The 23307-nt window shown below is 48.3% G+C and overlaps 1 protein-coding gene across 1 annotated transcript in view; it reads right to left on the bottom strand.

Annotated features, from left to right (window-relative positions):
- Nucleotides 1–1490: 1490 nt before the first annotated feature.
- TMEM50A (transmembrane protein 50A) overlaps nucleotides 1491–23307 on the bottom strand; it is a 113182-nt gene continuing 91365 nt past the window's right edge. Inside the window, exons 6-7 of the mRNA XM_069622700.1 lie at nucleotides 2679–2745; nucleotides 1491–1898 (exon numbers count right to left, since the gene is read on the bottom strand). Coding sequence (XP_069478801.1) covers nucleotides 1853–1898; nucleotides 2679–2745 — 113 coding nt within the window. The 3' untranslated portion in view covers nucleotides 1491–1852. The remainder of the gene's footprint in view (nucleotides 1899–2678; nucleotides 2746–23307) is intronic.

Below are 23307 nucleotides of genomic sequence, written 5' to 3'. Positions count from 1 at the left end.
ACTCCTCCTGCGCTAACCAAAGATTAGTATTCTAATGGGGATGGTGCCTTGCCCTTACTCGGTTGAACTCAGGCTAGATCAGTCACATCAACTCACTGCCTCTTGTTTACTCTTACAACCACCCTTTTCGCGTACTCCTGCCACCAGTCCTATCCACTCATGTTTCAAACCACCTATTCTTCACCTCCACCCTTTGATGTTTCTTCTCCATCCACTTCACTGCTACTCCCTTCCTCATCACTAGTCTCTCACTACTACTCCCTCTTCCCAACACTACTCTCCTCCCAGTACTCAAACACCCTCCTTTCACTCAATACCATCCTATTCACACACACTCCTTACAATAATCCTCCTGTCCCACTCACCACCCAAACACCCACACTCACACTGCAATAGGATATGATATGGCATTTATCACGCGCCTGTACACAAGTGTTTCTAGGCGCGACCCTTACCCTTACTAAACTAATACCTCCCATTCTCTAATAAACTCCTCCACTCTTTCCTTCCGCCTGCTGTCTCTTGGTACACCACCTCCACTGACCTCACTTGAACTACCCATCTTACCCGATTCCAATCCCCCTGGCTTATGTTGCCCTCTTGGGGATGGTCCTCCTTTCCCTGTCCATGTCTTTCGGTCTTCCCTGCCCCAGGGGAGTTTGTGCAAAGAAAAAAGCAGAAAGAGCAAGCTAAGCACCACCCACTCACTCCGCATGTTTGTCCCCTAATTTCCATGGTGGCCCTGGAGAACCCACATTCCAGTTTGTTTGTAGTTTGGGCCTGTGTCTCAGGGTTCAGGTAGGTAAGTCTATGTGTGGGGGGTCCCAGACTTGTCCCTGGTGGTCTAGGGCAATCAAAGGGGTTATTTTCTCCACCTTTAGGAGCACTCCGTATTCCGATTCATCTCTGTGTGGACTTAGTCAGAGCGTCCCTGCTTGCTCTCCAGCGGATGATTTGCGGACAAAGGCGTCCAACCTGTGTTGGCTGGAGGATTGCCTTCTCTCGTTTCAGTCTCTGGCTTTCCAAGAGGGGAGGTATGGAGCTTACTTGCCTTTTCAAAATAAAATAATAATAACAATAGAGAAACAGAGAAACAGGCCTGTTGAGCATTGCTGGTTTGAGACATGGTGCGAGACAAATGGTTACTGCTAATATGGATTGGGTCCAACTATCCATCTAGCTTTTCCCTCAGGGCCTGGACTGGCTTTTGATTGCTTTGTGTCATAATACTGGCCTTGTCACAATAATTACACAAGGTTAGAGGCTGGCAGTTCAAGACACAACATTAAAATTGGAAACTGTAGCGGTTGCCATTATGACAAAGTTAAAAGAAATTGTGATGGTAGAAGCACATGGGAGCAGACCAGCAAGTGGATTCTACCCAGGTGGCGATTACATATATGAGACTTACACAAAGACGCACACACAGACACACTGTGTTCTGACCTAGTATTTGTTCTTTACTACAGAGAGAAAGGTTTTACAAAATGCACGTTTGTATCACTTTTTATTAGCAATATTGATCAGTACAAAGCCCAATTGGTTGAAGATAAATAAGCTTTACAACCATACATTTTATGAAACACTTATTTTACTATAGAAACATATTAAACAGAATATAATCCAAAAGGGTTGTTTCATTACTTCATAATCCAGTGAAAGTACAAAACATTTAAATCCGAAAAATAAGCAATGTAAAAAAAAGGAAGTGTATTTAGCTTCTCATAATTTCATATTTTCCAATAGATAACATCAAATAATAGTTATATGACAGTAATGCATACAAAGTGGTTTTACATGATCTTGAAATGTGCAGTATAAAAAAGCCTGGCTGAATTCTCCTTCAACAAATTCACTGCCATAAGTCTTCCGTGCGGCCAAACTTGAAGACCAATCCGCTAATGGTAAAAAGAAATTAAAATTATTCAGGCAGGTTCGAAACAAATGGATGTAAGGTCAATATTCTAAGTGAGGAAATTGGACAAGGACAAATGCCCGGCCTGCAAATCATTAGTGCATTCAGAAAATTAACAAAATATGCAGGCAACTGCTAGTGACTGGGAAATGCAAAGTGATTTCATGCATGTGATTTCAACTAATATTAAAGGCATTTGCACATCTCAGCAGACTTCCATTTCCAGATATTTTAATGTGCACCTTCCATAGTAAGCAAACCTGCCCCATCAATTCATCTACACTGCGCAGTGCGCGCTGTGGAAAAGCAATCATGCTTAAGGCAAACCGGGCTGTTAATTTGTCGCTATTCAAATAATAAATACATAAAAACAAATATAAAGCACCTGAAAGTAGAACTTGCTTGTCTGCAGAACTGAAGTGTGTGGACTTGAGCTAAATGCATATTTGTGAGGACCCTCAAGGCCAACATGAACACGGGTACACTGGCAGTTCTTACTTAATACCCAGTCCAAAGGGACATTGCCACATCAGTTGTAAATATGTACTTGGGAGGGAATAGGTCTTTATACAGACCTTCCACAATCTGCAGAGATTTCAACCTGGCAACCACAAATGCTCAATTTGCCGTTGTCTACAGTGCCCCAAAATTACAGAGCTCATGGTAATAAGGTGCACAGGTTTGGCAAATGGAAAGTACAGGATATAAGAATAAAAATTCTCAAAATCAGTTGAAATGTATAATTAAAAGCAATAGGACTTACCCAAAAAATATAAAAGCATTCTGGAAAAAGACTGCTATTCCCGGGTAGACCTCCTTGGATTTATCTTCTGGAAAACAAACAATTTACAACCCGGTTACAAAAAAGGTATGCACTAGGGACATCAAGTTACTATATGTTAACTTTTCATACAACACAGGAATCCAGATTCAGATCTGGAGGGTCGCTGCCTTTTTGGAGCAAAAATGGAAAACCGCCTGTTCTGCAGCAACAGGCAATAATAAATCACCCATATTTTCAAGTTCAGTGGAGACCTTGAGAATATCTGCTGTGGACCAAGCAGCACTCAAGTCTCTTGCTAAACAGTCAAAAAGCAGGAACCATCCATCTCAAGCTAGGGTTCATTTCTAGGTCAAACACTTTTATATATAGTAGTCTACTGCAATTCAAAACGTGTTCGACATTGTGATTATATTTCTGAATGTTTAAATACAACCACAAAGGTTAGTGTTTAAAAATGTATCCAAAGATACCCACCCTACTAAGATGTGACTATTGGCCATTCCCTAGCACTGCACCAGTTCAAGAGAAGAACATGCACTGAAAGGAAACAGCCAGGATTCCCTTACTGGCTACCAAGAGCTGGACCAGGCTTTTGCTGGGTCCCCTAGGACAGCCTCACCGGACCCAGAGTTATTGGGCAGCCATAACAGACCCATGCACCACATTAACCAGGAGGCCTCAGTGTTCCCCATCCAGGATAGCGGATATGCGCTTACCAGGAATGGGAAAAAGCGTGCCAGCACAATGTCAGCATTTTGCAATTTCAAGTCCGGAACGAAGCAGACATAAAAATTGAAGAAAGGTGTTGAGAGTAGTGTCCCAGCCACCTGTCAACATCTTCCAGAGGTTGGCTACCTTCGCGATGGATCCTTTTTGTTACCTCAGGTAAAGCTTTGTTTGTTATTGTGATTTTGTTTTTCTAGATTTTGAAAATCGTATCATGCCGAGGGGAGGTGGGGCGGGAAGAGGTGAGAGCAGGAGTTGAATCTACTTCTGGCTCTTGGGGAAGGAAATGGACAGCTCCCTGCCTTGCCTTCCATTATTCCTCAAAGGACAAACCCCAAACATGAGGAGGGAATTCCACAGGTGTTGTAACCAGTGTTGCAAAGCTTGTAAACCTGACGACAATTTCCCCTTTTAGAAGTGTGATATTGAGTGGTTCACACCAAGCTCCAGCAAAAAACAGGTAATTTCCTCTCTGTGGAAAGGACCCCGGGACCCATAAGAAACACCCTAATATTAGCCCTTATGTTCCTGTCCACTTGCAGCTCCGGGGAGGCCCTGTACTAAGCGTGAGCCCTATCTGTGACTGATACTTAATACACACAGACTGTCCCTCCAGCGGGGCCACAGAGATAAGTCATCCCCTGCCAGGAACAGAAGACTGGAATCGAATCTCTATGCTGTTTTTCCAATGGGTTCAGTCTTCCCCAGAGTTGGAGGCATACTGGCTCAGATTTCTGAGAGCGATTTGGCGAAAGAGGTAGCAAATCTGGCATCGTAGCTTCTAGAGCTTATAAATGGAATAATCCTGTGATGAGGCCTCCTGTTTATCATCCAGTGGTGAAGACTGAGGAAATCTGGGGGTCAAGGGAAGCCACATATAGCCAGAGAAGATGTCCAAAAGACAGGACTTAAACCACAGGGCACGGCTATTCTGTGTATATCGAGAGCACTAAAAAAAGCCGATAGAGACAGTTCACTGCCACAAGCCTATCCTAGGCAGACAAAAAAGGCAAACAAAATGTTGCCAAACAAAAGTGGAAAAAGGATACGAAGTACCCCTGCAAGGTAGTGTGTGCTACATTGAAACAAACAGAAAACATGACCAAGGAAAACAGTCCCCCTGCACTGGTAGCCTTTTATGGCCTCACCAGTGCCACCAAAATAAATTAGTTAAGCACGTAAGTAAACGTATAAAGGCTTTACTTACCTCAAAGATGAAGCAAGGGTTCAAGACACAAGAAATGCTGCCAGGGGGATATCCATGGTGGAATAATGCACAGAGGGAGGTTCTTCCACAAGGAGTCGTTACGTGGGATAGATTTGTAAAGGACCCCGCCTTACCATAGCAGTTACCTTTTCTTTAAAAGGTAGGTATTCCCCCTTTTCCCCACCCTGGTGTTTAAGGGTAGGATTTTCACAACCCCATATCTGGGATCTCCAGAATTTATAAAATGATTTAGATTTGTTGGGTGGCATTTGTGAAGGCGTCATGAAACAAGACACAGACAACCTATTCAGAATTCAAAATAAAACACTTTATTAACCTGAATGTCAGGATGGAAAAAGGTCTACCTATGCTAAGGTGGAATTTCCCAACCGAGGTGAAACTAAGGGAAGTCTGAGTCAAAGAATTCAACTTGAGAATTTGTCTGTGTCCAAAACTTATCCTTGCCCTCACAACTAATCTATACAATGTGTAGGGATGGCAGCAACCAAAAGAAACAGTGTCCAACATAAAGTTCGGAGCTTCTTCCAGCTCGCAGATTCCCCGTCAGTTCATTCTCCCCCCCCCCCCCCCCCCCCCAAGTAGAAAACTATCCAACACAAGTCTCAAAATGACCTTTAAGTTCAGGATGATACCGTTTTAACCAATACTCACGGTTCCCTTGCCCAAGTAACACAGCTCCAACACAAAAGAACCTTGAGACTCCGTCCTCAAGTCAGTAAATGTTTCAAGTGTCAGGGTTCCTTTCCTCAAGACTTATTTTCAGTATCATAAAAATATCCTTTGTTTTCTTAGGGTTCTTTGCCATACTTGTGCCCTCTTTTTATTGTAGTTTTTCATGTGAATATCTTGACTCTACTAGAATAAACCAGTTCTAGTTAATTCTACTTTCAATGCAGATTTCTGTTATATGTAGTTTTCATACAATTTAGTATTTAATATGGCTCTCTTTGGTTCAATGTTAGAAGTCCCATTAACTTTAGAATTCAGCATACAATAGTTTCACTTGAATTTGTTTTGTTCATTTTAGTATTCAGCTTATAGTGGTTTTACTTGAATTTAAAGTACTGTTCACTTCTGAACTCAATATGTAACAGTTCTGCTAATTTTTATAGAGTCTTCATTCAGTTTGGTGTTCAAATAGACAAGGGTTGTACTCGTAACACACTCGCAATTCAACCCGCTGTTTAATATTCTTTTAGTTTGCTTTAAACGAAATGCCCAATACTGAGACTTTCAAAAACGTGTCTCCTTAAACACGCGCCCACTCTGATACAAAGTATTCCTCTAGAATAGAAAATGTTCAAATGCTCGCACACCGGGTATCTCCTTTGCTAGAAACGCACTGGTCACGTTCAAAGCTTTCCCAGCATTTTGACCACATGGCCTTCTGCTTTTCACGTCAGGGTTCCAACTACGGCCCCTCAGCCACTCCTGTGTCGACCTCTTAACACAGGGGAACGAGCATCTTGACCACATGGGAAAGGGACACCCTTCACAACATAAGGGCTGCTCTACGGAGCCCCAGCTCCCACGCCACACTTCCATAGACCGCCTCTCTCTCTGCAGACCTCAGTGTCTCATCGCGCTTCTTAAATAAGTTTCCCTTCTGCTTGCATCCGCCACCCTGCTGTTTCTCCTTGCTCTCTTCCTTGCTGAGCTGGTCTCCTTTTATGCACCTGCAGCCCCTTGGCAGGCTGCAGATGTCCAATTAGCCCTGCTCGACAACAATCAAAAGGGACACGCCTGCCCCATACATCTCTTAGCAGGCATCTTCCTCGTCTCAGTACCAGAGTGGTAAAAGAGTGTAGTCTTCATTGTTCTAAGTCGCCTCTTCTTCGTCCCAGTGCTAGAGTGGTAAGAGTGAGTGGTGTTCATTACTCTCAGTCTCCTCTTCGTCTCAGTACTGTCAAGTGTCATATGTGGAGGAATGATGCGAACGGACTTACAATGGCCCACAAAAGGTTGGGGGGGAGGGTTAGGATGGGTGTCAATAGGAAAAGGGGGATACCATGTCTTGCCCATCTTACCCTTAACCTTTTTCACCCTCTTTCTGGTGCGGCTGGTCTGGTGATACCTTCCATTACTTTCTAGGTGCGGAGGACATGGGTAATAATATCCCACAATTGCCTCTGGAACAGAGGACCCTTCCTGGAAGGGAAATGCTGAATACTACGTCTCGCCTGAGAACATCTCATTCCCAATCCCCAAGGACCCTCCACCCAGGTGATCCTCCCTCGCGTCTTCGCCCCTAGAGTCAGGATCCAAAAGCGATGGCCTTTCCCTGGCTATGTGCGCAAAGGACCCAAGGGGTATCGCTACATATTATCCCCACCAAAAATATCGCTGTATATATGGTCATCTGGAATGGGCATAAGCGATATTTGGGGGGTTTTTGGGAGCAGGGGTTGCGGGGGTGTCCCCCGCTCCTTTAAAAATAATGCAGGGGTTGCAGTGGTATCCCCCACAGGTTCCATGCCTTAATAGCGCCACAGAAATATGGCGATGTTTTTGCGGGGATATTAACACATGGAACCACCCAAGGGGAGTAGATGTGATAACACCCTCAGGATTCTCACACCTTACAGGTAGTCCCGCAGACTGGACTAGAGCCCCCACATGGTTTTTCCTGGAATGCTTCTCTGCCCAAGTCTCTGCATGACTCCTAATCTAGATTTCCTTCTACCTTGGCCACGTATGCTGCGAGTTATCCAACATCCACCCCTTCTCTCTGTTCTGGTACCAAGTTGGCTTTGCCATCACAGGTGCCGACTTTACTCCTTCCTGTTTCACTACTCTCTCTAGAATGCAATCCTAGTACCCACAAGATCGGGAGGTTTCCTCCTCCATTTATACAGGTGGAGATGGAGTAATAGGAGGAACGAGGGATTGGTGTTGTGGGTCTGCTTCCCCATCAGTCTTGTTTCTTGCGATAAAGCACTGGCAATGTACAAGTGTCTCCTTCGAAGTCTGATTTTTTTTATGAGTTGATACCGCTCAGGGCCCTGGCCTCGTGGTTACAAAACCATTGATCCACCATGTTAGGGTCGGTGGTAGTGTCATCGCAGCCCCCAGAGCTGGCATTCCACTATCTTTATTTGCAGGCAAGATCTTTCAGCGTTCAGGCACGTAGTGCAGCCACTCAAACTTTGAGATATCTTGCACTGCCGTGTTTGGCGCCTGCTCCCATTTTAGCTGCATGTCAGGGTTTGCCCATGCAATGTGCTCTGGAATCTCGTACCCTCTCCACGCATTAAATCGTGAATGGCAGTCTCTATTTAGAATATCATTCGCTGCCTTTTGGAACTTCTCAAATTCTCTTTGAGATGGATTTTCATGGGAAGACCAAGTTACTCTTACATGGTAACGTTCTTTCGATGGGATGGTCCAACGACATATTCCATATCTATGACAGTAATCACCACAGCTGTGCTGCTTCGGAAAATCTTCGGCGTCTGCGTCCTGCGTCGATGACATTGATACGCCGCCCTCGAGGACCTCCTCCGACGGCACTGGATGTTGGAAGTAAAACGCACGACGCCCGTAGCCTCAGTTGTAGTTTTTTCCCAGAACGTGTGCCACCGGTCTTCTGCCAGTCTGACACACAAAGCCTTGCGGAAACGTAAACTGCAATCGCATAAGAATTCTGTAGCAGGGAAGGAGCGATATGGAATACGTTGTCGGACCATCCCATCGGAAGAACGTTACCAGGTAAGAGAGTAACTTGTTCTTCAAGGGGATTGGGTCCTCCGACGTATTCCATATCTATGACAGACTCCCAAAGCAGTACCAATGCAAGGAGGTGGGAAAGGAATTTAGAAAACAGAAATTTAGCATGCCCAATCAAATTGCGGAGTAAAGGACCGCCTTGCCAAAGGCCAGATCCTGCCCCCAGATGGAATCGAGGGAATAGTGACGTACAAAAGTATGTACCTAAGCCCAGGTGGCTGCATCACAGATGTTTCGAATAGGAACACCCCTCTGCAGGGCAGTAGAGGCAGCCATACCCCTTGTAGAATGGGCCCGTAAGCCGACCGGTGGGTCCTTACCCGCCAAGCGGTAACACTCAGATAGCCAAAATAATCCAGCAAGACAAAGTCTGTTTCGTCACAGCCTGTCCCAAACGCTTACCAGCGTAACCAATGAAGAGCTGATCGTCCACTCTGACCCAGGACATGCGTGAAATATAAAAGCTTAACGCTCTCGTAGGATCAAGCCTATGGAGCCTCTCCTCTTCCTTACCAGGATGTGGAGGAGGATAAAATGCTGAAAGAACAACCTTCTGGCCTAAATGAAATTCCGATACCACCTTCGGAAGAAAAGAAGGACGAACTCTAAGGACAACCCTGTCCTTATGAAACACAGTGAAGGGTGGCTTAACTGAAAGTGCCTGTAACTCACTCACTCTGCGAGCGGAAGTGACCGCAACTAAAAATACAGTTTTAAGAGTTAACAGTCTCAGAGGGCATTTATGCAAAGGCTCAAACGGAGCACCCATCAGAAACTTGAGAACAAGGTTCAAATCCCAACCAGGCACCTGGAAAGGCGACGGAGGAAACACATTAGTGAGCCCTTTCAGAAACTGAGAAATTAAAGGAATTTTAAAATAGGAACACTCTTCAGACGAGCGCTTAAATATGGACAGCACCGCCAGGTAACCTTTAATGGTACTCACTTGAAGGCCCCTGTGGGCCAAAGAAAGCAAAAAAAGACAGAACCATGGCAATTTCACATGCAAAAGGATCCACATTCTTAACCCTGCAAAAGTCGCAGAACTTGCTCCAACAGCAACGGTACAGAGACTTTGTTGCGGGCCTTCTGGCCGAAAGCAACAAACACCTCCATCACGTCTTTAGGGAGGTCCCAATCCTTATACCTCAACCTTTCAGAAACCAAGCGTGAAGGTTGAGGGACCTGACCTCTGGATGGAGAACCTGACCCCCTCCTCCCGTGAGAGCAGATCGTCTCGGTAAGGAAGACGACGTGGAGGGCAGATGGACAAGTCGAGAAGGTCGGGGGCCCACGCCGGAGCAATGAGGATCATCCGGGAACCGAACCTCCGTAACCTCCGCAGTACTTGTGGGCTGACGGAGACTGGAGGAAATGCGTACAGCAGTGGGAATGACTACTCCACCACGAACGCGTCTCCTAAGGCTCCGTTTGGATGAAATTCCCACGAGCAGAACCTCTCGCACTTCCGGTTGACACTGGAGGCAAAGAGATCCACTTCAGGGGTGCCACAAAGGGCAAAGATCTCCAGGAGAATCTCCTGAGCCAACTCCCACTCGTGAGAGATTGCGCTCTGCCTGCTCAGAGCATCTGCCGCCTCGTTTTCGTCTCCTGCCAGATGAACTGCCGAGATCGAAACTTCCTGCTGGATTGCCCAGAACCAGAGCAGCATCGCCTCCCTGCACAGAGGAAGTGACCATGCCCCCTCATTTTTGTTGAGGTAGTGCATGGCCACCGTGTTGTCTGTCAGGATCAGGACATTCTTTCCACGCACAGTCGGCAGAAAAGCCTTCAGGGCTAGCCTGACGGCCCTGAGCTCCAACAGATTGATATGGAGTCTGGACGTCCAACGACCGCCGACTGTCAACTCGTTGACATGAGCTCCCCATCCCATGAGGGATGCGTCCGTCACGATCGTCACCTCCGGCCAAGCCAGCCAAAATGGAGCCCCCTCATCAGATTGCTTTCGTCGGCCCACCACAGAAGGTCCCGGGCGACCGAAGACGGCACCTGAACAGGGTCCGACATCCTGCCGGAGGACTGAGACCACTGGAGCTTGAGTGCCCATTGCAAAGATCTCATCCGCAACCTGGCCTCTGGCACCAGAAGAATGCAGGATGCCATGAGGCCGAGCAGTCTCAAGAACTCGAACGCTGGGAGAGTCTGGGCAAGTTGAAACTTGTGCACCATCTGCTGAATGTGATGAGCCCTCACCTGGGGAGGAAAACACTGCCCCAGGGACGTGTCGAGCACTGCTCCGATGTACTGGAGCCTCCGAGTTGGTGTTAAATGGGACTTCTTTAAGTTGAGGGAGAAGCCCAGCTTGTGGAGGGGGTGGCAGGTGACTGACAGATGATCCAGGACTTGCTCGGGAGAGCGCGCCCTGATCAACCAATCGTCCAGGTAGGGGTAGACGTGAATTCCCCCCTTTCCTGAGGTGCGCTGCCACCACTACCATGAGCTTGGTGAAGACCCTCGGGGCGGAGGTCAATCCGAACGGCAGGACCCGAAACTGAAAGTGCGAGTCGCCAACCGCAAACCTCAGGTACTTCTTGTGCTTTGGATGGATTGGCACATGAAAATAAGCGTCCTTGAGGTCGAGAGACACCAACCAGTCCTGAAGTTGAAGGGCCTGGAGGACTTGAGAGAGAGTAACCACCTTGAACTTGTCCTTCCTGAGGAGTTTGTTCAAACCGCGCAGGTCCATGATGGGTCTCAATCCCCCGTCTTTCTTGGAAATCAAAAAATAAGGGGAATACCATCCCTTGTTCCTCTCCGCTACAGGCACCAGTTCTATGGCGCCTTTCTCCAGCAGGGATTGAATTTCCTGCGCAAGGAGCAGATCCAGATTCTTCAAAGAGAGATTCCGCGGTGGATTGTCTTGAGGCCTCTGCCGGAAAGGAAGACAGCAGCCGTGGGTTATGAACTCCAGAACCCACACATTTGAAGTAATAGCGCGCCACTCCGCAAGATGCTGCGCCAGCCTTACCCCAACCAGCGAACCATGGGACATGGCCTCATGACTGAGCTGAAGCGGCTGCAGCGTTGCCCGAGGGCAAAGAGGCAACAGCCCGAGCGGCCGTGGCACCTCGAGTACCTTGCTTTCCACCTCTGGCACTCCTACGGTGGCCCCTTTGACTGGCAGCTCCTCTCGCTTTACCAAAGGATGAGTCATAACGAAAGGAACCTCCCCTCCATTGCTGTCCCCTAGGATGAAAAGGTGGAGGTTGTCGAACTGCAGCGCCCAGCGACTTTGCTGCAGCTTTCGAGGTCTGCAACCTCTCAAGGCTCTCGTCAGCCTTGCTGCCAAAAAGATGTTCCCCGTCAAAGGGCATGTTGAGGAGCCAGGCCTGCACATCAGGAGCAAACCCCGACTTCTGCAACCACGCAAACCTGCGTATCACGGTGCTCGCCGCCATGGACCGGCTGACGCAATCTGCCATGTCCAAACCCGACTGAACGGCCTCACACATGGCATCCTTGCCATCCTGAACCATGGCAAGGAAACCATCCCGTTCGTCCCCTTCGGGAATATGTTCAGCCGCCAAGGAGAAACAGTTCCACAGAGTGTGCGTGAAACGAGACAAGGCACATATGGAGTTGGCCGCCTGAAGCGCCATACCCCCCCGGCAGAAAACACTTTATTCGCCCAGCCATCAAAACGCTTGTCGTCCCTATCAGGAGGGATGGTAGGGTACGACGCCTGCTTTGCCGGGGCCGTAGCCGCCTGCACCACCAAACTCTCTGGAGTAGGGTGCTTGGACAAGTAGCAGGGGTCACTACTGGCTGGGCGGTATTTTCGCGGCAAAGACTTGCCCACTGCCGGGAGACTCTCCGGAGCAGTCCAAGCCGCCGCCACCCTCCTCTGTAGAGCCATATGAAACGGCAGTACCGGGTCAGTTGGTGGACCAATGTAAGGTCATCCTGAACAAACTCCCCTGGGGGAGCAGACCATCCCAAGTACTTGGTGACCCTTGACATAAGGCGCCGGTACGAAGAATCGGCATGAGAGCCAGGCTCAGGCCTAAAAAACTCCACCTCCGGAGAGGTGCCCAGCCCACTAGCATCATGCAGGGACTGCCTGAGGTCCTCAAACTGGCTATGGCCCGAGAGAATCTCGCAGGCACCGTGTCAGGCACCGTGTCAGAGCCCTCATCCACCTCTGAAATGAACTCCAGATGGCGGTAAGAAGGCACAGAACTGGAACCAAAGCCATGCTTGACCTTGGCCAGAGCCTTTCTAGGTGGATCCCCCGTGCCACGGGGGACCCCCGTCGACACAGCCTCGAAAGGCTTTGAGTGAATCGGCGCCGGCGTCGAGAGAATAGGCGTTGACGACAGACGCGGGCCAAGAGGCATCAACGGCGTCGACACAGGCCTCGAAGGCGGAGCACTGAGCGTGTCCCTCGACATCCTGGACGCCGACGACAACTTCCTCGGAGGCGGAACCTCGAGAGAGTCAGTCGACGACCTCAGCACCACAGGCGTCGATGCCTTCACAGGTTCACACGGTCTTGAGCGCGTCGAGGACCGGGACCTGGACCGGGCATGCCGAGAACGATTCCCCTTGTCAGAGCGGGACCTTTCCCGTGAATCGTGACGACCACCCGAGCCCGAAGGCGTGCGAGCGGTGTCTCTCGGCTGATCACGACCGACCCCACTCGAGGCGCGGACGGACCAGTGCCCTGCGATTCGAGAATCGCCAACATTTTCTTACCGAAGGAAGCCCATTCCTCCGGTGTCGCATGCTTGGTGGGGTAAGCGACCCGCCGACGGGCGGAGTACTCGGATGAGACCGACTCCGGGACCGAGACCCACTGGACTTCCGACGACGACACAGAGAGTCGCCCCTCGAGTCGTCCGTTGAAAGCCCCGCAGATCTAGACTTCCAGGGGTTGGACAGCTTACCTACCGATAACTTCTTCTTGCGCTCCCGCAAGGCTTTCGACGTGAGCGACTGGCAGTCAACACAGTCATCCGTGTCATGGGCCTCCCCGAGGCACCAGAGGCAGGCGTCGTGCGAGTCCGTGACCGACATCTTGGACCCACAGTCCCTGCACTTCTTAAAGCCCGGACGCGGTGTGGAAGACGAGGTAGACATCTTCGCGAAGAAATATCTCACAAACACCAAACAGGTTTGAAGAACCGAGAAAACAACAGAAACTGCAAAGAGTCAAGGCGCGCCGAGATTCTCGAAGCGAACACGTTCGCGGAAAAAACGGAACTGAGGCTACGGGCGTCGTACGTCCTACTTATAACATCCAGTGACGTCGGCCGACCGAGGAGGTTCTCGAGGGCGGCGTATCGATCTCATCGACGCAAGACGCAGACGCCGAAGATTTTCTGAAGCAGCACAGCTGTGGTGATTACGGTCATAGATATGGAATACGTCGGAGGACCCAATCCCCTCGAAATATTCATTTAGGGAATCAAATGCCTCCGTAAAAGAGAGGATACTTACCCAGGATCCAGTTTGGATACCGGGCTACAACCTTTGTGTGCCAGAACTTGTCAGGACTGCTTTTGGGATTGTATACTGTTAGGGAGAATTCTCAGAAATGTGCCAATTCCCTCCACCTTAGAGACCCCCAGCAACTTTGCTGGATTTTGAGGACTTGTTTTTTAACCTGGAGAGAGTGAGACCCTTTTTTCCCTCCACTCTCTCATGTATTTTTTATGTGATTTTTTTAACTCTGTTTCTTTTAGTTGTGGAGTCTGATAAACTCCATAGGCATAATCTTTTACATTGTGTCACACAGCACCTTTAGAGCAGTGACACAGGAAAGTCTTTCAGATTTCCAAAGGCTTAAATACCTTCTCTTGAATAAACTACTGTTTCCAAGAGCAGTAAAGTGAAATTGACTTTACTTACCTTTGTAACTTCCTAGACCCAGCACACACTATCTTACAATAGGATGTTGGAGGGGTTACCTAGTATCCCCTTTGTCTAGATTCTCATATAAAACATTTTATGGTACCCTTTTCTCACTGAATGGCTGGTGGCAGTGGTTTTGTTGTAACTACCGTGGTGTGCATTTACCGCGGTCTGCGTTCGCAGCTGCAGTAAAGCACCCAAGGGTGCCATTTTTGTCAAAATGGCCCTGGTTGTCTTTTTTCACCATTTCTTTTTGGAAAGGTGATTCTTGAGATTTACTCTGCATGCCAAACCCGGTTTGGTCCCATTGTTTGCTTTGCCTTTGGCAGAATTCACGAGTCAAGCCCGCCTCTGGCTCCATGGCGTCTGGGGTAGGCAGGAAGTGAGGGACGTGCCCAAAACTCCCTGTGCTTAGTCTCCTAGGAGACCCAAATGCACTCTGTGGTGATTGGCTGGCTGACTGTCCGGCAAGGACAGCCACCCTGCTGGGTGAGTGACAGCTAGGTTGGAATGAATGGGAGAAACCTGAATAATAGGCAAGGCTTTTGTCTTGGAAGGCAGAGTGGACCACCGGACGAAGGAACCGAAGAAGAACTTGAAGAGGACGCCTGCGCAACTCCTGGATGGTTGGTTTGCCAGGTGAAGACTTGCTGCTGTGCTGAAACGCCAAATTCGTATCGACGGAGAAACCCCTGCAAGGGCGACTTCTCCCCTTGAGTTGGTGGGACAAATCAACTCCAAAGTAAGCCACCTGGACATCCATCTCGGAGCTGGTTGAATTTCCACAGAGTTGCTGCTGGAAACCATATAGCCAGGGAGAGGATCACCAGATTGAGCGCGTTGCTTTAAAGCTGGCCTAGAGCTTCAGGAAGATCCTCCGGACTCCCAGGAAGCAGGATGGACCGATCCTGAGCCCCTTCAACAGAGTGCGGGACCCCATAGGCAAGGAAAGTCCATCTCGACAGCCAGGAACCGCTGTGTTGCTATTTGCGGTAGACGCGAGGAGCTGAAACACTATACAGCCACTGATTTGAAGATTGCTGGTTGCGAGCGGTGACTGTCCCATTGCAGTGCAGGAGCCCCCCAAGTCCTCCCTCTTGTCCCCACGACTGAGGCCCAGCTGTCACCGGAAACTGTTTTCCACCAAGCTTATACCAAAGGTTGGGTTACCTATACGTGTGGTCAAGTTGTGTGTAGCGCGCCAAAAGGGCACTGCATACAAACTGTGCCCAACATATACTCCCTAAAAGCATTCCTGCTAGGAGGTGTTGCTGGGCAGATGCAGGGTTTGTGGCGATCCACCATTGGACAACCCTTCCTGGTTTAAATGGTGCAGATCCTTGTCATTTGTGGGGAAGTGTAACCCACAGTCTGGATTTTGGATAAGAGGAGCCCAGCCCGCCCTGCTCGAGGTCTCCTACTGAACCAAGAGTCCGAAGAAGAGGATCCTGTACTGAAGACCTGGAAGACAGCTGCTACGGACAATCAGCATTGCCAAAGGCAACTCCCGGAGAAGCCCTACTGCTCTTCCACCAACCAGAACAGACCATTGTCGGTGCCATCTTCTCCTGAACCAATGGGAACATTTGGTCCTGCTTCCTACAGCAGAGGCCTGTCGTTGGAAATGTCCCCACACCATCCTGAGGGCTGCCCATCCACTGCCACAGCCTCTCTGCTGCTACAGTCACCGTCCCGAGCTGGAGTTTAGAACACTGCTGATCCTCAAGTTATGGCCCACAACATCACTGCTACTGCGGTCAACTGTGAAGAGGCACCTTTCCTGGAGCTTGTTTCTTGCTGCAGCCATGAGTTGGGCATCTTGATCCATGACTAGGTTTCTGTTGCTGGACTACGTTTGCTGAGTCCTGGTGGTCCATTCTAATCATGGGAGTAGCTGTGGATGCTGTCCTGTGGTATCTGGCCTGTCCAGATGCAAGTCTTTCGTAGTCATCCCTCAAACTAAGATATGGACCACCACATGCAACCCCTGGACCACCATCACCAGAACAAATAACTGAACTGTCTGCAGCCATTCTGGGTACCGTAGGGGTAGTCACCTAGATAAATCGCAGTAAGGGGACCGAGTGTGCCTGTTTCGGAGGCCCCATTGCCCCATAGGGATTGTGTGGGTGTAAAGTCCACTCCTCTTTCCTGACTGTGATTGGAGACGTCCTAGCCAAAGATCCCTGGGTAAACACTAGAGTGGTGGGAAAGGGAGTGTCCCCCTTAATGTCTATGGATTACCCATTTGACATAAAAGGACTTTTAAAATACATTATAATTAGTCACTTTTTAGCTTTGGGCTTACGTATGAATGGGAACTTGGACTTCCCAGAAACCAGGTACTTAATCTCAACACTGACTCTTTTGGGACAATGCATAATAACTTACATGTTAGGGAAGGGATGCATAAGCTTGGTATCTGCATTATAATATATAGAAAATATTGTATTTGACTGTGTTCTATTGCCACTTACTAATGCAGTTTGTGCAATGCATTTCTTTGTTGAAATACTTTTAAGTGTGTTGGGGGGTGAGGAGGGAGTGAAGGTATTGCTAACAGTGCATGCATGTTGACAGGAGTGTTTTGTAGTTTATATTATACTTCATTACCAAATAAACAGTATGTTTTAGTGTTTTAGATCTGTGTACTACTTCATTACTTGGCTGTTCCCAAGTGTTGTTAACCATACTTGCACACCAGCACTCGACAAAATGAAGCCAGCTTTACTACTCTGCAGACGTTATCAGAGAGAGTTTGGCTAGCTAGAGTAAGTGCCAATTACCATGGTCACCAACTAGGCTGGCCTCCCAGAACCCTCCTTCAGGCTGGTTCTGAAAAGAGACAATGCCATCTCTTCACCAGGAAGGAAAACTCAAGGGCAATGAAAAGACAGACCAAGACCTCAACAGAGGGTCGGTCACATCAAGGCCTCGACAAATACCAAGAAGTGCACTGCGGCACTAAAAACCTGCTGACATGGGAGTGTCTTGGAGGGTACAATCCTTTGTACAGATTAAACAACCCAAGAGTTTGGGGATTTGGACCTGGGAACTAGAATGGGACTCAGGAGGCTACATGCTTTAGACTTGGGCTGTGCTCAATTGCTTTCTGTCCCTCCCTCATACATTTTGCTGTAGAACATCCCTAGAGTGAACTTCCTCCGAGAGGCCTTCCTCCACCGCCACTTTCCACACGAGAAATACAATTGTTGAAACATGTGTATGTGTGTCCTGTGACACCTCCATGGAGGTCTGGAGTAAGCCATTATCTTGCTTCTAAAGTCAGTCCTCTGGAAAAAGCAGGGTATGAGCTTAGGGGATGTGCATGAACAATTCATCAAGAGAAATTAGCAGGGCTTTTACCAAAGACTGTTTTCACAAACAAGGACTGTCCCTTAAGTCCATAGCTGATCGCCAACGAGGGGTTGCAATTGAAAGACGAGAATTGAACAAATTAAAGATCAATCGGTCTGAAGACCACTGGTGGAATTCTAGTTGTATACATTCCCTTATATCAACAGCTCATCCATGACCACCTAACTCTCAATTTTAAGTGGTGTTGCGATAAGAAACTTCAAATCATTCAGTGAAAAGAGCAGACAAGACCAAGGGAATGCTTTTCCTGGAAACATTGCTCCACTGCAAATTAATCACCAATGTCCTAGAGTAAACTTTAGGATGTGCATGCATATTTCACAGCTTGACAATACAAGTGCTGGTCTCACATGTGCTGGCCTTGACGCATTTTAAAAATACCAGCTCTTGACAACATACTGTGATGAATCCGTAGATGTCGTCACTTCTCCCCAAGGGGCAGTCCCTTCCCATGAGGCCAGGGAGGTGAGGCCGCTACCCAAAAGTCCCCCTGGGGTGGTACTCAGTGGGAGGATCTCATGGGGGGGGAGAGACTCCCCCTCTGAGGATCCTAGAGAACATCTCAGGAGAACACAGTATACAAACCCACACTTCACATCCTACACACCTCCTTACACTAGGAGCCCCAATTACCCATTTAATACTTCCATGTAGGTCTGTAAGGCGACAAGCTTAACACCCACTAAGATGAGGAAGAGTAGGGACGACCTGGTGAAGACTCCCTTGTTCTAGAAAAACAGCAATGTCCTTCCCACCCCCCGGGCATCTGAGTAGAACATTTGAGAACGGGGAACTTAAGGCGGGAAGCAGAAAGGAAGCCTTCAGCCCCAGCACATGGCAACAGGTCCGCAAAGGGAAGGACCTCCAACTCGGAGACGCCCACGCACCAGAGATACAGCGAGAATGACCAGAGGAAGAACCGGCCGCGCGCCCAGAACCACGCAGGGACCGTTGGGGGCTGGAAACCACAGCTGAACAAAACCCTGTATCAAAATAACAAGTGGGGAAAACTTCCTTGTCACAGTACTTGACGGGCGAATAGACAAGTCTGGAAGAAGTAGGAGGAAGAGAGAAAAGGGTCTGGGTCCGAAAGACCAGCCAGCAAGGGGAAGATAGTGGTCATCTTTGTGGCTGTACCTGCCAGGAGAGTGAGCCAGGTCTGCCAAAACTAAAGAACAGAGAGATACGGGTTTGAGACCCGTGACAACAGAGGGCAGCAGAAAGATTAAATCCCTCTTCCTTGGGGCACCACTTGGCAAGCCAGAGAACCAAGTGCACCATAATGGGGAAGCCTGGGCCAAGGACTCTACTGGTACATGAACTGTATTGCTGTGAAACCCAAGGGGGAAAATGAAAGGCCAGGGGGAAGGGTGTCATTCCCCCCTGGTGTTGGGAACTGTGAAACTAAAAGGCAAGAAAGGAAAGGGAGTAGTTTTGATCACCAAAGAGTATACAATAGATAAGAAATCAGATTTGACGGTAAGCAATGAGCTTCTTACAATGGGATGAGTTTGAGAAACATTCTGACCAGGTGGTGGAGCGGAGTAAATGGAACAGTCACCGGGGACCATACCTAAGTAGGTATAGACAGATTAAAGAAAATGAACATTGGACATTTTTAAGTGCAGGTAGGCGTTACGGCCAGCTGAGCTCGCGATGTGACCATTATGGGCGAACTACTAGAATGGGGGCAGAGGAAGTGAGGGACGGCGGCAGGTCAGAGGCAAGGGAATCTTCTTTAGCTAGAAGGCAGTAGAGCGATAGGTTAAGAGGGTAACTCTGTGGCGAGGAGGTAGGCTTTTAGTTTGGTTTTGAACAAATCTGTGTGGACTGTTTCTCGGATGTCCGAGGGAAGAGAATTCCATGAGCATGTAACAAGAAGACAGAAGGAGTGGAAGAGAGAGGAAGCACAAGGGTAGTCGAGGTGGCAGAGCAGAGATTATGTGAAGGCTTGTAGAGTTGGATAATGTGAATGGGTCTTGTACCGACACGGTCGCCACTTGCATGGTCAATTGGTGCTCTGGCGGATCTGCAATGGGGCGTGGGGGGTTTTGTTAGTTGGGTTGAGAGGCAAAAGAGCAAGAGAGCTTTGATAGGCTGTTGGCAGCTTCAGCTTGGAGAAACTGGTCACTGAGCATTTACGGTCAGTAGCAGTCATGTAGTGTTGAGGTCTGGTTGTGTATGGTTTGGTTTCATGTGTAGTGTAGTGAAGTGAAGGGTGTGTGGCTTATGGAGCAGTAGAGGTATGGTTGTGTTTAGTTCAGATCCATCTAAGTGTGGTACATTTCCTACCCCCAACAATCCATCTAGTGTGATACATTTCCTACTCCCAACAGGTCACCATCTCAGGGAGGACAGCACAGCACGATACAGATGTTACACCATGCCTATCTCAGGGCGCCATAGGGAGCATAAAGCTAGCCTAAACAGTTAGGCCAGATGCGAAACATAGATAATCAACACAAACAAATATGGGTAATTTACACAATGCGGCTACATGCAAGATGAGGTCAATCTATACAAGTAGACTAAATGTAGGTAGGCATATGATATCAGGTAATAAGAGTGGTGGGGTACTCTCTGCCCACGCCAAACCTAGTGGAGCTGCTTGGTAGGGAGCTGCCCTTTGCCTCTGGCTCTTAGCCAATGGCTTGCCGGGCAAGGCGGCCCGGGTTCCTCCTTCAAGAGGACAGTTTCTGCCAATTGCTGAACAGAAGGGCTGATGGTGGGCGGGATAAGGACACGGGAGGGAAGCTGACTGGGCTACGGGCACAGGAGGTACAAAGTTAAAAACAAAATGGACAGGCCATTAATGGGCAGGAGGACCATCACCTAGCCAGAGAGCACTCACCTGCAGCACAACCCGGTGAGGTGGGATTTCAGGGAGAAGGACCCTCTGTTGCCTCAATGTTAGAGGCAGTCTGCTTTCTGATTGGGAACCAATCGGAGGATAGACACACTGGTGCCTTACCGTAGATAGATTTGTGAACCAGAAGACATTTAAATCTGTTTGCATGGTCAGCCATCCAGCCTGGTGAGGGTACCAGGAAGTAGGTGTGAAGTGAGGGAATTTAAAGAGAGTCCTGGTAGCAAAGATAATGATCTTGTCGAGAGGACAGAAAGCATAGTTGGGGAGACCAAAGCGGATGCTGGCACAGTAGTCCAGTTTAGAGATGATAGGAGTGGCTAAGAGATGCTTGTTGGTGTTGAAAGGAGGTGCCTGATTTTTCTAATATTTAGGAGGTTGAGGCAAGCTGCTGTTCCAATTTTGGAGATGATAGTAGAGGTGTGAGAAGGAACATAGATGACGTATAGGTTTCTAGCCGAGGAACAGTAGGTGAGAGTGTCAGGTGGGAACAGGATAGGCAGAGGAAGAGCAGAGGGCGAGCTTTTGGCAGGGAAGAAGAGCACCTCTGCTTTGGTAGAGTTTAACATCAGAGTGAGAAGCCATCCAATATTTAATGGCAGAGACACAGTTGGAATGTTGATAGAGAAATCAGAGGAGAATTCAGGAAAAGAATATGTGCGTGTCGTCCGCAAAGAGTTGGTACAAGAACCCAAAGTAGGAGATTAGTGCCCCAAAAGCAGAGGTGTAGAGTATAAAGATGAGCGGACCCAAGACGAACCTTGTTGAACACCAACAGTTAGAGCAGTGGGTTGAGAGCGGTCATTGCTCCAGGAGATGGAGAATTGGTGAGGTGCAAGGTAGGGGTTCAATCCAGGCAAGGGCTTGATCGCAAAACCCAAGAATACAGAGTATTAAGGATATCAGAGTGATCAACAGTGCCAAAGGCAGCATACAACGTAAGGAGAATTAGGATAAAGGATAGGTTGGAGTGCTTAGCAGAAGCAATGAAGTTGGAGACAGTCACGAGAGTAGTTTCTGTGGAGTGATAGGGGCGGAAATCTGCTTGTAGGGGGTCTCAAAGGTTGTGAATGTCTAAGAAATTGCTAAGACTGTTGAACACAACCCTTTCGAGTATTTAAGAGTAGTGCGGAAGGAGAGACACAGTGGGAAAGTTAGCCAGTCGGTTCGGGTCAGCCTGTTGCTTTTTTAGGAGAGGGATGACCGTGGCTGTTTTGAAAACAGAGGGCAAGCAAGTGGAGTCGAAGGACAGGTTGAAGAGTTCAGCTAGGTGAGAGGCCACTAAACGGGGCAATAGGCTTAACTAGCCGAGGAGCAAGAAGGTCTGATGGGGCACAAGAGGGGTAAGCCTTCATCAGTAGAGATAGCACTTCATCAGTCTTAGTCTGAGTAAAGTGGGAGAGGCAGAGGATGATGGTATAGTAGGCAGAGTGTACAACTTAGAAGGAGGGAGTGCGAGTAAGGTCCGGAGATAGTCTCTAATTTTGGAAATGTTTGCAGCTAAGTATTCAGCTAGGTCATTAGCTAGGAGTGGAGTTGATAGTTACAGACGTAGAAGGAGTGAATATAGAGTGCCCTGTAGCTGGTGAGGATGGTTGGAGTGACAGTCAATGAGGTTTAAGTAGAATTCCCTTTTTGCTCCATCAAGAGTTGACTTGAGAGAGTTCAGGACAGATCGGTAGAGCTGCATGTCCTCATGCGAGTGGGTGCACCTCCAATTGTTAAGCAGCCGATGCATACCTGTGCGGAGAGAGCGTATGAATGGGGTGACCCATGGGTGTGGATGCGCAGACTTAGGGGTGAAAGGAAGAAGTGGGAAGTGAGAGGGGAATGAGTCATATAGTAGGGATTGGATGCTGGAGGAGACAGTTAGTGGAAGAAGCATTGGGTGTGAAGGAGGAGAGTGAGAACTTTAGGTCGGAGAGGAAGGGGGGAAAATGGCAGAAGTTTTACATTTCCTTTTCGTAATAGGTGAAGCAAGTGGTGAGGAAAGGTCAGAGGGTGGAAAGGAGATGGTGGTGGAAACAATTGAGTGATCATATATCGATGATGTGACAGTAGTATTAGAGGCTGAGAAAGAGGTGGAGATGAATAAGAGATCCAAAGAGTTACCCCCTGTGTGGGTAGGTAGGTTATGTATAGAGTGGATAGCGTGGTGATTAAGAAAAGACTGACATTCATATTTCTGGAAGTGGTTGGAGAGGGACAGTTAAAGTAACTTAAGAGAATGAGGTGGTGATTAATGGAAAGACAATTAATAAGTTGCCCAAGATCATCAAAGAATGGTCCAGTGGGACCAGGAGGGTGATAGATGGAGAGATGTGATCAGAGTAAGGCATAGCAATAGTATAGATGGTGAATTCAAAAGCAGTAGGAGAGGACATGACATTGGAGATTTGTGAGGCATTGAGACAGGAAGGGAGTAGGTGTCGGACGCCTCCACCTCTGCCCGTCAGTCGAGGAGAGTCATGTAAGTGACAGATGGAGAAATCCAGGTTCTCGTGATAGAAAGAAGGCCTAGGGGAGGAGAGCTGAAGTGAACACAGCCAGTGATAAAGGAAGGTTTGTTGCATAAAGACTGAGTAATCCAGAGTGCAATGTTCAGTTGATGAGGTAAGGAAGAGTAGAGAAGTTGAGTCTCGGAGGAAGAGAGGCGAGGTGAAAGGGTGTTAAGAGGAGGTATGGTGGGCTTGTCGGCTTGGTTTGTTGGATGGAGGTGGAAGAGAGATGGAGTAGTGCGAGTTTCGTGTTGTGAGTTTTAAAATAGGAATAGGAAAGGAGGAAGTTGTAGCGTGATTGAAGAAAGCGTA

Source organism: Ambystoma mexicanum, chromosome 11 (assembly GCF_040938575.1).
Source record: "Ambystoma mexicanum isolate Mex_15411 chromosome 11, UKY_AmexF1_1, whole genome shotgun sequence".
NCBI classification, from domain to species: domain Eukaryota; kingdom Metazoa; phylum Chordata; class Amphibia; order Caudata; family Ambystomatidae; genus Ambystoma; species Ambystoma mexicanum.
The sequence above is the reverse complement of the archived record's forward strand: the minus strand, read 5'-3'. Positions and strand labels throughout refer to the sequence as shown.